The 12,922-nt window shown below is 40.5% G+C and overlaps 1 protein-coding gene across 4 annotated transcripts in view; it reads left to right on the forward strand.

Moving 5' to 3' along the window:
- kif13ba (kinesin family member 13Ba) overlaps positions 1-12,922 on the forward strand; it is a 64,324-nt gene extending 51,402 nt beyond the window's left edge. For 2 of the 4 annotated variants that reach the window (XM_073869275.1, XM_073869277.1), the window contains exons 33-40: positions 1,070-1,225; positions 3,043-3,120; positions 3,201-3,254; positions 3,337-3,451; positions 5,689-5,822; positions 6,824-6,889; positions 7,087-7,777; positions 10,335-12,922. In XM_073869275.1, the coding sequence (XP_073725376.1) occupies positions 1,070-1,225; positions 3,043-3,120; positions 3,201-3,254; positions 3,337-3,451; positions 5,689-5,822; positions 6,824-6,889; positions 7,087-7,777; positions 10,335-10,540 (1,500 nt within the window). In that variant the 3' untranslated portion in view covers positions 10,541-12,922. The remainder of the gene's footprint in view (positions 1-1,069; positions 1,226-3,042; positions 3,121-3,200; positions 3,255-3,336; positions 3,452-5,688; positions 5,823-6,823; positions 6,890-7,086; positions 7,778-10,334) is intronic. The other 2 variants (XM_073869278.1, XM_073869276.1) reach the window with 2 other exon arrangements.

Here is a 12,922-nt window from a genome sequence, read left to right on the forward strand (position 1 = left end):
ATATTTGTTATGAAGCAGAAAATGGAAGCACCATTGATGTCCATAGTAGGAAAAACAAATACTATGGAAGTCAATGGTGCTTAGAAACACTGTGGTTATAATCTATTGTTTGTTGGGTTCAACAGAGCAAATAAACCTACACAGGTCTGTACTTGAGGGTGAATAAATTTAGATTTAAATTTTTGGGTGAACCTTTAAGTCTTTTGGTAATTTTATTGGAGAATTTGAAATGAGCCATTTTTAGTTCATATATTACTGCAATGCATGCTTAAAGAGAAATTCCACTTTTTTTGGAAATATGCTAATTTTATATGCTAGAGTTAAACATTTGATTCTTACCATTTTGAAATGCATTCAGCTGATCTCTGGGTCTGGCGCTACCACTTTTAGCATAGCTAAGCAAAATCCATTAAATCTGATTAGACCATTAGCATCGCACTCAAAAATAACCAAAGAGTTTCAATGTTTTTCCTATTTAAAACTCCTGATATCACGCACTGCCCGAAAATAGTCCCCTTGGTTACTTTCAATGGTAGGCGACTATTTTCAGCGTTGCGTAATATCACTACGCCTGCTGCAGCCATGTTACATCAGTTACAACTCCTTGATTATTACGCCAGTTTGAGAGTATAGTTCCTAGCCATATCTGCCTGGAAAATTGCAACTTTTAATTTTCCATCAATCTTAGTACACGGTGTAACTTCAGAAGAGTCAAGTTTTAAATGGGAAAAATATTAAAACTCTTTGGTTATTTTTTGCCTGATGCTAATGGTCTAATCAGATTCAATGGATTATGCTAAGCTATGTTAAGTGTGCTAGCGCCCGACCCGGAGATCGGCTGAATGGATTCCAAAACAGTAGGAATCAGATGTTTAACTCTAGGAAAGCTGAATAATTAGCATATTTTCAAAAAAAAGTGGAGTGTCCCTTTAAGCTGACTCAACAATACTAACCGCTTTAGTGCAATATTTTGTATTTCTGTTCATCATGATGTATATCATGAATAGCTTGTAGGTGCTGTATGGGGTTTGGTTGACTCTCATGTGTCTCTTTTGGCTGTGTATGTCAGCAGGATACTCAGAACTCAGAAGACAGGGAGATGTTGGCCCGGGTGGCGGCTAGCGCTGAGAATCCCAAATCCTCAGACAATGAAGCTGCTATAGAGAAGTATTTGCGGAGCGTCTTGGCTGTGGAGAACATTCTCACACTGGATCGCTTGAGACAGGTTAGATGTCAGATTCATGAACTCGACTGTTTCTTCCGGTCAAACAGATTCACAGAGTTTTAAAGGGGAAATTTCACAAGACTTTTTAAAGATGTAAAATAAATAATTGGTGTCAAAATCCTATATAGATAATTTATTATAACGTATAAATAAATTGTCGGAGCCGATGGTGTAGTGGGCATTGCTCCAACATATGGTGCAGACCCACTTTCGGCAACCCGAGTTTGAATCCCGGCTCGAGGTCCTTTGCCGATCACGTATTTCTCTCTCCACACTATACTTTCCTGTCCTCTCCTATCATAGTATCTATCTAATAAAGGCAAAAATGGCCCCCCAAAAAAATGCCACTTTGTAGGTGTGAGCAAAAATGTGGCGTTTTTGAGGGTGTGTCCTTAAAAATGCAAATGAACGGATGCAAACACTGATCGCAACGATTGTGTTTTTTTATTAAAACTCAATTGTGCTCTCTCTCTCTCTCTCTCTCTCTATCTTTCTCTCTCTCTCTCTCTTTCTCTCTCTCTCTCTCTCTCTCTCTCTCTCTCTCTCTCTCTCTCTCTCTGCACTAAATGGCAGATTAAGATAGGTGCAGATTAAGGGGCGGTATTATTTTAATAAGATCAATTTTGACATGACAAGGGAAGCCAATTTTTTTAGATGCTTGCAGACAATGGTTTACCAAAACTTTGAAAATGTGATAAAAAAGAACCCCCCAGTAACTATGATGATATAAGAACTGGGGACCGATCCAATTATAGCACCTAAATCATGAAAAAGTCCGATTTTTATGATATGTTCCCTTTAAAACCAACATCCTCTAACCAGTACTTGTGGTCGATCACAACATAAATGGATCCACAAAATCAGTATTTACGTGTCACTTTATTCTTTATTAACTCATTCCCTGCCAGCCATTTTTTGAAAAGTTGCCCGCCAGCATTTTTGTGATTTTCACAAAAGTTTCACAAAATGCCTTCCAGTAAAATTTGTCCAGTAAAACTATATAAACATGCAAATATATCCAATGAAAGAACAGAACCTCTGCTTCCAAACAAACAAAACGGGGGAAAAAAACTTTTCTATATTTGTTCTCTTCTTATAAACTCGTGGGTATTTTAAAATGTGGGTATTTTTCTTTTTCAAAAATATTTTTTTAGCAAAAAGCTGAAATAATTGCATTATTTTTGTGTGAAGGAATTTTTTTAGAGATCAGATTCAGAACGATTATCAAAACATGCACAGAGTTTAAAATGAGTAAATAACGTTTTGGCTTCAGTTTTTTCATAAATTGTGTAATTGGATAATCGCGGTACTGCAGATTAACATAAAAATTCATCAGGAACACATTTTTTATGCAAATGTTTTCTCTTAATTGACGAGATAACTCATTAATGGTGGGGAAAGAGTTAAATGAGTATTGCAATGAATCAATTCACTATAATCAGATTTTCTCACCTCCATTAAAGACATAGTTCACCAAAAAAAATAAAAAATAAATACAATTCTGTGTTTATTTACTCACCCTCAAGTTGTTTCTAAACTATATATATTTCTTGGTTTTGCTGAATGCATTGCAAGATATATGTAATCAGCAAGTAGGAAACAGGAGCACCATTGAGTTCTATAGTAGGAAAGAAAAATATTATGGAAGTCAAAAACTTTTGGATTACAAACATTGCTCAAAATTTCTTCCTTTGTGTATTTATACAGGTTTAGAACAACATGAGGGTGGGTAAATAATGACATAATTTTCATTCTGGGGGTGAACTATCCCTTTAAGACTCTTTATTTATTTTTTAATGTCCATTATGTGTTTACAGGAAGTAGCAGTGAAGGAGCATTTGGCAGGTAAAGGCAAAGGCAGCAGACGCAGTCTCAGCTCTCCCAGCGTGCACCGGGTAAGACCATCTGTAGCTTTAGTAAGATCATTATAGCAGTCTTTTTTATACCCTCTTAACTCGACACTTCTCTCCTCTAGTTATCTGGAAGCAGACAGGACCTGTCACTCAGCTCTGTGTTGGATGACAACAAGGTAAGAATTAAATGTGAAATATAAGAGATGAATGAAACAAGGCACTTTATATAACCTCTGATGTCTAATTTGTTTATAAAAGAATCGATGGGAGAGTCAGCAAGATATCTTCATGACATCATCGCAGTACAGTAAAACACTGCCGCGGCAATCTAGACCACCCACACCCCCTATGCCGAGTCAAGAGCCTGAGCAAGGTACAAAATAACAGCCACTCTCAATGGAAGCGGTCATTTCTTCCTTTTTCATTTCCAGCATGATTCATTCTTTATTTGACTGTCCTGTAACATTCAGTCCTCTAATGTTGCCATAATGAATTCTTTCCACCTGTGTTTGTTGTCACATCTCATCATCTGGTTTACTAATGACTAGCTTTGAGCCAAAGAGATTTATTGTACACTCATTAGCAGTTTTGCTCAACTACAATGGTGATACTTTACGGCAGAGGAACTCCAAACTCTTTTGTCAGCCTTAAAACCAAATTCTTGCACACTGAAAAAAATAAAGTCTGGATTTATAAAAAATTTAGTGCATCATTTTTGAATCCGTTTTTTAAGGAAATATTATATGCAGAGGCGTCATGCACATTCAAACTGAGGGGGCACGTGCCCCCTTGTTTTTTTTTTGAGCCAAATGGATTTTGCATGCAACCTCAAAATCAAAGAAGCGTCCATTAATCTGTTACTTGTCTTTTAATCTGTTTAATATGCACGATATTATCAATTCTGTGCTGCATCCTTGTCACTTTTCGGAGATTTTCGCTGCAGACAGCGCAGTCGTCGCTGCAGACAGCGCAGTCGTCGCTGCAGACAGCGCAGTCGTCGCTGCAGACAGCGCAGTCGTCGCTGCAGACAGCGCAGTCGTCGCTGCAGACAGCGCAGTCGTCGCTGCAGACAGCGCAGTCGTCGCTGCAGACAGCGCAGTCGTCGCTGCAGACAGCGCAGTCGTCGCTGCAGACAGCGCAGTCGTCGCTGCAGACAGCGCAGTCGTCGCTGCAGACAGCGCAGTCGTCGCTGCAGACAGCGCAGTCGTCGCTGCAGACAGCGCAGTCGTCGCTGCAGACAGCGCAGTCGTCGCTGCAGACAGCGCAGTCGTCGCTGCAGACAGCGCAGTCGTCGCTGCAGACAGCGCAGTCGTCGCTGCAGACAGCGCAGTCGTCGCTGCAGACAGCGCAGTCGTCGCTGCAGACAGCGCAGTCGTCGCTGCAGACAGCGCAGTCGTCGCTGCAGACAGCGCAGTCGTCGCTGCAGACAGCGCAGTCGTCGCTGCAGACAGCGCTGTCGTCGCTGCAGACAGCGCTGTCGTCGCTGCAGACAGCGCTGTCGTCGCTGCAGACAGCGCTGTCGTCGCTGCAGACAGCGCTGTCGTCGCTGCAGACAGCGCTGTCGTCGCTGCAGACAGCGCTGTCGTCGCTGCAGACAGCGCTGTCGTCGCTGCAGACAGCGCTGCAGACAGCGTCTGAGCACGCTTACGAGCTTTGCTGTTGCTGCTGCATTTGGCTATCTGAGGAATTAAAACGTGTAAGAAATGCTCACAACATTTCCAAACCCCAGTACGGTAATGTGCAGTTAACCTCCTCTGTGTAAAAAAATTATGGATTAAAATGTTATCGCCTCAACGTTATATTAGTAGATTTCTAGATTCATCTCGTTACAACGCGAAGTTCGCCAGAGTTCACAGGAGCGCGGAATCACACATGCTTACATATGAGGTAAAATTGGATGCAATAATGTGTTCCTCTAATAATTTTATCTACAATTTTTTTTTAATCATTGAACATTAAAATCAATCATGTGGCTATAGCTTATGTAATTTTTGTTGTTAAATTACATTAACTTTATAGGATAATGCAGTTGTTGTGCAAAATGCATTAATGACACAATTAAACAAGTCATTTATTAAAACTTAAATAAATTAAACATGCCAATAAATATGATACCAATATGTCATTTTTCCGATTAAATAGTATTTGATATGAAAGTTAGTCAACACTTTTATTTTGGAGATTTTTGCATTAAAGCAGGGGTGTTCAGATTGTTAGAAATGTATGTGCCATGGAAAAGCTCTATAATATTTTGTTTGATGTCTCTGTATGCACACATTTCTGTGAGCTGTGCACACTGTGCCCTCTTAAAAAAATTGTTGCATGACGCCCCTGATTACATGGATGTTTAAGCAATTTATGCAACAGATTAAAATTTCAAGTAAAACTTACTTTAAAAACTGGATGCAAAAATGATGCACTATATTTTTAAGTAAATCCAGCATATTATTTTTTACAGTGCAGTGTCCTCTCTGATCTGTCAAGAAATGTCAAAAGACATTATCTTCGACTTTCATGCACTCTTCCTTGTACATTTCTTTCACATCTTTCCCTGCTCTCTCTCTCCACACCTCCGCCTTATTGTTTGCCTCCCACTCGACCAACCCGCAGGATTTTCAGGGCTTGCTGCTTCTTATATCTCCCCAGTCAAGGCTCTGGTCCCTCAGATGCCCAAACTTCTCAAGTCCCTGTTCCCGGCACGAGAAGACAAGAAAGATCTGAGACCCTCTCCGCACTCCCAACAGGTCTGGTTTTCATCCATTACAAAAGTGGTTCTCTAACTTTTACTCTCTAACGGCCCCCCTTGTATATGGTGCAACCCTACGTAGCCCCCAAAGAAAATGTATTGCATAAAAATGAATATGTGAATTAAACAAAACATATTAAATTATACAATGTAGTTGGTTAGTATAGCCTTATTTTTCTGAAATGTATTTACACAAAATTCATGATAAATTAATTTATTTTATAAAATGTGATCCATCTCAGCATTACAAATCACCGTTTTAATTTTGATATACCATGCTAGCCATAAATTAGACGCCCTGAAAGAAGCAACACAACTATGCTTGTAAATATCTTTGAATGCAGATATTCAAGGAGGAGACGATTCATGTGTAAAACCTGATGTAAAGCATGTGTTATACAAATGGCAAATTTATCCCAGCTAAGCCTGTCAGAAATGTATGAGTAAATCATACGTGGTAATCAAAAATGATGGAAATGCAGTCGACTGATTTAATTCGAGTAAATTTTCGATATTGGCTTGATCCATCGCATGCCTTCTCATTTCCATTTAGAAGGAAATTCTGTACTTTATTGCCAATCTAAATGTATTATACCTCTCGTACGAAACAAATTAAGTCTTAAATTTAAGCCTTATTTGGTTAGTGAAGGATTTTTGCAGGATTTTCAGTCCTTTATGATTAAACAGTGTCCTTATTTTGTCAAAGTCAATTACGTAAGGATAACCCAATTATACGTCCGTAGATAAACTCCAGCATTTAATTTCCTCAAGATCGTACACCCTTTCATCTTAAAGTATGCTTTCAATGAAGGAAAAGAGAGAACAAAACTGCCAGTGATGTTTTATCAAGTACATCACTCCTCCTCATGTGCCCAGCAAGTACTTTAGATCAAACGTAATACAGATGCACCCGACATAAAAAAATTATATTTCAATATAGCGCCTTGCTCTGTAAACCATTACAGAAAACATTTTAATATGTTCCATTCGTCTCTCCAGCACATGCCTCGAATAATAATGCAAACAGCCAACAGTCCCGATGAAGGAAGAGTTCGAACAGAACCGGTAAGCACCATAATAGCAAAATACAAGTTGGAAACCAAATTCATTATTTATAAGTATAGCATTGCAATGTATTTTAGGAGCATGGATTATCTATCCTGCATGTTATGTAAATTGCATGCTTCGAATCTGTGGTTTTTCCTCCCATGTCTTCAGTTTCAGAATTTTAATCTTGTGGTTTTGGACGTGCCTCATTTTAGGTTACAGTGATGGGGAAGAGTACCGCTTCAGACAGACACCCGGACGGATCAGACGCCCCCTCCTCCTCTACGCATGATCCGCATGACCTGCCCTTAAGCCCCATCAGCGAAGCCTCCAGTGGTTATTTCTCATCTAGCGTCTCCACTGCCACTCTTTCCGACGTCTCCATAGCTTGCGGGGACACCGTACCTACCGCAAATACCCATATCAGCCCTGTAGCATCCAGACACGGAGGGGAAAATAGTGAGGACTGTGTAGCAAACCCTGTTAGTGCTTCTTTAGAAGCTGGCCCCGCCGAACCTGTGAGCCTCAAAGACACGGAGGGAGGTCGCAGGAATGGCGTCACCACCTCACAGCTAAACGTCAGCACCACAACGGACAACCCTTTCTCCCTCCAAAAGGTCAAAGCTAATGAACTCAGGTCTTTCAGTAACATTCTCGGACAGGAAAAAGAATACGGCGGAGGAAAAGCTACCACAACGCAAGTTCAGCAAACGAATACCCTTGAGAAGCTGGAGATAAGTTTAGATGATGATGTGAATAAAAGCGGAGAACCTAAGGAACTTGCTTGGCTCAAGGTGGGAGGAAGAGTAACCGTGGGAAACAGCAAATCGGGGACTGTACGATACATCGGCCCGACACACTTCTCTGATGGGGTCTGCGTCGGGGTGGAACTAGATACTCCATCAGGTTAGTGTTCGATTTTCCATTATTTATCCAAGTTTTGTTTGCACTGTTGGTTGAGCATTGCGGTATCAGCACAAAGGTCATAAGTTCATAAGGTTCATTGTTGTTACAAGCTTCCATTTTAACTAAAAAGGGTTAAAAGAGTACAGTGTGTACAGCTGTAAGTAAATAATAAATGCTCTATATAAATAAATTTAATTTTGACTTTGATTCCTGTCAAACAAATGTACTGATAAAATGTATAGATGGAATGCACCGTAAAGGCTGAAGTATGGTACATTTTTTACACGTACATGATGGTCCTCGTTCAGTGCGTGTGATGCATTTTTCGTCATCAGATCACGTATGTGCCTACAGGAAAATGCAATATGTAGCCCAGGAGATGGGTTGTATTCTGTCGCAATGCGCATGCGGTGAACATCTGCATATATGTACGAGTCAAATAAACTATGCTTTGCAAGTACGCACACCACCAGATTTTTGAAACCCTGTGTACATTGCATGCGTAGGTCACATATGCGCCTACAGGAGAATATTGTATGTAGCCCAGGAGATGCGTTGTATTCTGTCGCAATGCGCATGTGCCAAACATCTGCATACATGTACGAGTCAAATAAACTATGCTTTGCAAGTACACGCACCGCCGGATTTTTGAAACTCTGCGTACATTGCCTGCGTAGGTCACGTATGTGCCTACAGGAGAATGTAGCATGTAGCCCAGGAGATGCGTTGTATTCTGTTGCATTGCGCATGCGCCAAACATCTGCGTACAAGTCAAATAAACTATGCTTTGCAAGTACGCGCACTGCCATATTTGTGAAACCCTGTGTACATAATATGAGTAGGTCACATATGCGTCTACATGTGAGATGTAATGTGTAGCCCAGGAGATGCGTTGTACTCTGTCGCAATGCGCATGCGGCAAACATCTGCATACATGTCCAAGTCAAATAATCTATGCTTTGCAAGTATGCCACTGCCATATTTGTGAAACCATGCGTAGATTGCATGCATAAGTCAGGTATGCACCTACAGGAGAATGTAGTATGTAGCCCAGGAGATGCGTTGTATTCTGTCGCAATGCGCATGCGGCAAACATCTGCGTACACGTACGATTCAAATAAACTATGCTTTGCAAGTACGCACACAGCCAGATTTTTGAAACCATGTGTAGGTCACGTATGCGCAAACAGGAGAATTTAGTATGTAGCCCAGGAGATGCATTGTATTGTGTCGCAATGCGTATGCGCCAAACGTCTGCATACATGTACGAGTCAAACTATGCTTTGCAAGTACGCGCACTGCCATATTTGTGAAACCATGCATAGATTGCATGCATAAGTCAACGTATGCACCTACAGGAGAATGTAGTATGTAGCCTAGGATTTGCATTGTATTCAATGCGCATGCACCAATGGCCAAATAAACTATGCTTTGCAAGTACGCGCACTGCTGGATTTTTTTTCAAAACCCTGCATATATTACATGCGTAGGTCACGTATGCGTCTACAGGAGAATGCAGTATGTAGCCCAGGAGATGCGTTGTAGTCTGTCGCAATGCACATGCGCCGAACATCTGCGTACACGTACGATTCAAATAAACTATGCTTTGCAAGTACGCGCACCGCCAGATTTTTGAAACGCTGCGTACATTGCATGCGTAGTTCATGTATGTGTCTACAGGAGAATGTAGTATGTAGCCCAGGAGATGCGTTGTATTCTGTCGCAATGCGCATGCGCCAAACGTCTGCATACATGTACAAGTCAAATAAACTATGCTTTGCAAGTACGCGCACTGCCATATTTGTGAAACCATGCGTAGATTGCATGCATAAGTCAACGTATGCCCCTACAGGACAATGTAGTATGTAGCCTATCATATGCATTGTATTCTTTCGCAACACGCATGCACCGAATGTCTGCGTACATGTATGAGCCAAATAAACTATGCTTTGCAAGTACACACCCTGCTGGATGCGACTACAGGACAATGTAGTATGTAGCCCAGGAGATGCGTTGTATTCTGTCGCAATGCAAATGCGCCAAATGTCTGCATACATGTACGAGTCAAATAAACTATGCTTTGCAAGTATGCTCACCCCCAATTTTTTTTAAACTCTGCGTACATTGAATGCGTAGGTCACGTATGCGTCTACAGGAGAATGTAGTATGTAGCCCAGGAGATGCGTTGTATTCTGTCGCAATGCGCATGCACCAAACATCTGCATACATGTACAAATCAAATAAACTATGCTTTGCAAGTACACGCCCCATCGGATGCGCCTACAGGACAATGTAGTATGTAGCCCAGGAGATGCGTTGTATTCTTTCGCAACACGCATGCGCCAGACATCTGCGTACATGTACAAGTCAAATAAACTATGCTTTGCAAGGCTGTGTGTTCGATCGTACGCATACGTTCCCGTACACGTTAAAACTGATTATACTCCTTGCTTAAGTCACTTTGGATTAAAGCATCTGCCAAATGCATAAACATAAATGTAAACTAGATGAGGTTAAACTGAGAAACTTGTTCATCGTATGTCGTCTTTTCCTCCAGGTAAAAATGATGGTTCCGTTGAGGGTCACCAGTATTTCCGCTGTAACCCTGGTTATGGAGTACTGGTACGTCCAGATCGCCTGAGTCGAAGGGAACCGAATAAACGGCAGTCCGAAAATCGCCGAAGTGGGGACTTCAGTCGACCACTCAGGGGCGGAGCCAACACTGCCATTAAGAAAGACCATCGGAAATCCTGGACCAGCTAATTGACATGGACCCTGACTTTGACAGAACCACCAGGTGTTCTTATACAGTAGCTGAGCTTCCCCCTCCTAAATCTGAATCTAATGGAGGAGATCTCTATTCATCACTGTGCTTGGGCTAATCCAGACACCCAATTTTGCACTGAGGTGGTACAATGGTCTTTCACGCCGTCTTTATAGCAGCTGCTATGCTAACGTGTAGCATGTGGGAGTGGATTTTTAACAATGCGTTAATGGAGCTGCGTGTTCAAAAATCCATTTCTGGATAAATACTTAAAATCATGTTTGATTGATCTTCCCTGCTAGGTCAGTAATGGGTTTTTAGGATCCTGAATGTGCCTTTTAAGTCAAGTCGGTTTATGTTCCCCTTTGTAATACTTGTTAGGGCTTGGAAATGGTGTGGTGGGCATGAGCGAGGTTATCTCAGGGATCGAATACGGTATGTGTTGGATGTGTTGGTTTTTTTTAGTGCAAAGCCACTATGGAAAGTTTAAGCAGTGCGCCCTTCTGTTTAAAAGATAGGTGCTGCCGTAAGCAGGTAAACGCAGGTAGTTGATGTTTCGATATTGTCAAGTGCTACTGTTACAGCGAGGACAAAATTCACGTTTATTTGGCAAGGTGCCAAATCCATCAGTATTGATAGGTTTGTTCATTTTCGTTTCTGATAATGTTATGATGAGATTTGACTGAATTGGCACATTCAGGGTTAATTGAACTGGCTTATACTTTCCTAATGTTGGACTGAAATACATTTCGGTATTTCAGAAGGGCTTATTTATAACACTGAATACAATCTGATGGGTTGGGACACAGTTTAGTCAGCATTTTAGCTGGAGGTATGGAAAGTGATTGACAGGTAGCTCAGTTTGATTGGCCTACAATAAAAAAAAAACTATAACTATAATACTGTAAAAGCACATTCCAGTTTGCTCATTGGACCAATTACTGGCAATACCTGCGACTTATTTATTATTCATAAAAGATTCAAAATCATTACTTTTTTTTTAAAAAAGCATACTTATCTTAAAACATTATGATGGAGAGAACAGACGCGTTATTCCATTGCCTTTTATATTCTATTTTCGTGGAAGTCATCGTGCGATTTCTGAAATCTAATGCAATATCAGATTATTAAAAAAAATCTATTTTAATGGTTGTAGGTATGTATATTGATTTTATAAAGTGTACAAAAAATACCATGAATGGAAATTAATTTGCACATTTGATTTATAGTACATAATAGTATGGTGCCCAAAGGGTGCTTTTTAGTTATATTGTAAATTAACTTAAACTAACCAATGATTCACTGTAAATCTGCGTTTCACTGGATTCGGTGCTCAAGTCAAAGCATTTCTAAATTTGCATTTCTCCACTTTGCGTTTGCCTTGATTTTTATGTTTATGTTGAGGTCTTCCCGTCGTTTTCTTATTCTTGATCTGTGCCTAATTCATGGAGAAAACAAGAAACGCACACACAATGAGAACGACTTGACCATTGCTGCTGTGATTAGAGACCCCGGTGTCTTCAGATAGATACTAGTTAGCGTTTGACTTTTCTTAATGGTCTTCTTCGCTCCTCTATGACATCACTGTTTTAGGAGTCATTTCAACTTGATTAATACAGTAGCAATAACACTCGTACAGCTTTGGTTTATCAGTTTGAAAATACGTCTTTGTGCCGCCATAAAGGGGGAATGAACTCGATGACTTTCAATGAGCTGATCTCCTTGGCCCTACATTTCAATCTTAAATACTATTAGTTTATATTTTAAGTGCAATTTATTTTATTAAATACATCCGGTCTGGTGACAGTCACCTTCATACTGTTGTATAGTGCGTAGATTGAGAGCCATATCCAAACAACCACACAGTGGCCTTTTGAAGTCCATTCGATACGTGACTCTGCTGACCTGATACAGGTGTGGAGGCAGTGGGGCGTAGTGCTCTCCCCAATTTAAAATCTCGTCTATTAAATGGCAGCAGAGGAAAGAGGCTTTGAAAGAAGCTACAAACCCTGCTGTTGATGTTTACACAGATATCAGATGAAAATCTTGCTGTTGTACTTGACTGTTTGTCTTTAGTTTCTCTGAGAAGCGAGTGGAGGTTGTCATCTTTGTTGAGTAGCAATGGTTAGTGCCTCATCCTGGGGTTGTACTTTAATGGAGCGTTTGGACCCCCAAGTATATCCGTGTGTGTTTGTGTGTGTCTTATGTAAATAGTCGCACCTTGTGAGTTCAATCTGAGCACAAGTATGGGTTTGATTATTTTAATTATCTGCAATTCTATGCTGATATCCAAAGAATAATCATGTATAATTCATTTATATTTTCTTTTATATTGACTGTACAATAATCTGGCTGTAAAGAAAAATAAAAGGTGAAGTGAT

Source organism: Misgurnus anguillicaudatus, chromosome 7 (assembly GCF_027580225.2).
Source record: "Misgurnus anguillicaudatus chromosome 7, ASM2758022v2, whole genome shotgun sequence".
NCBI lineage: Eukaryota > Metazoa > Chordata > Actinopteri > Cypriniformes > Cobitidae > Misgurnus > Misgurnus anguillicaudatus.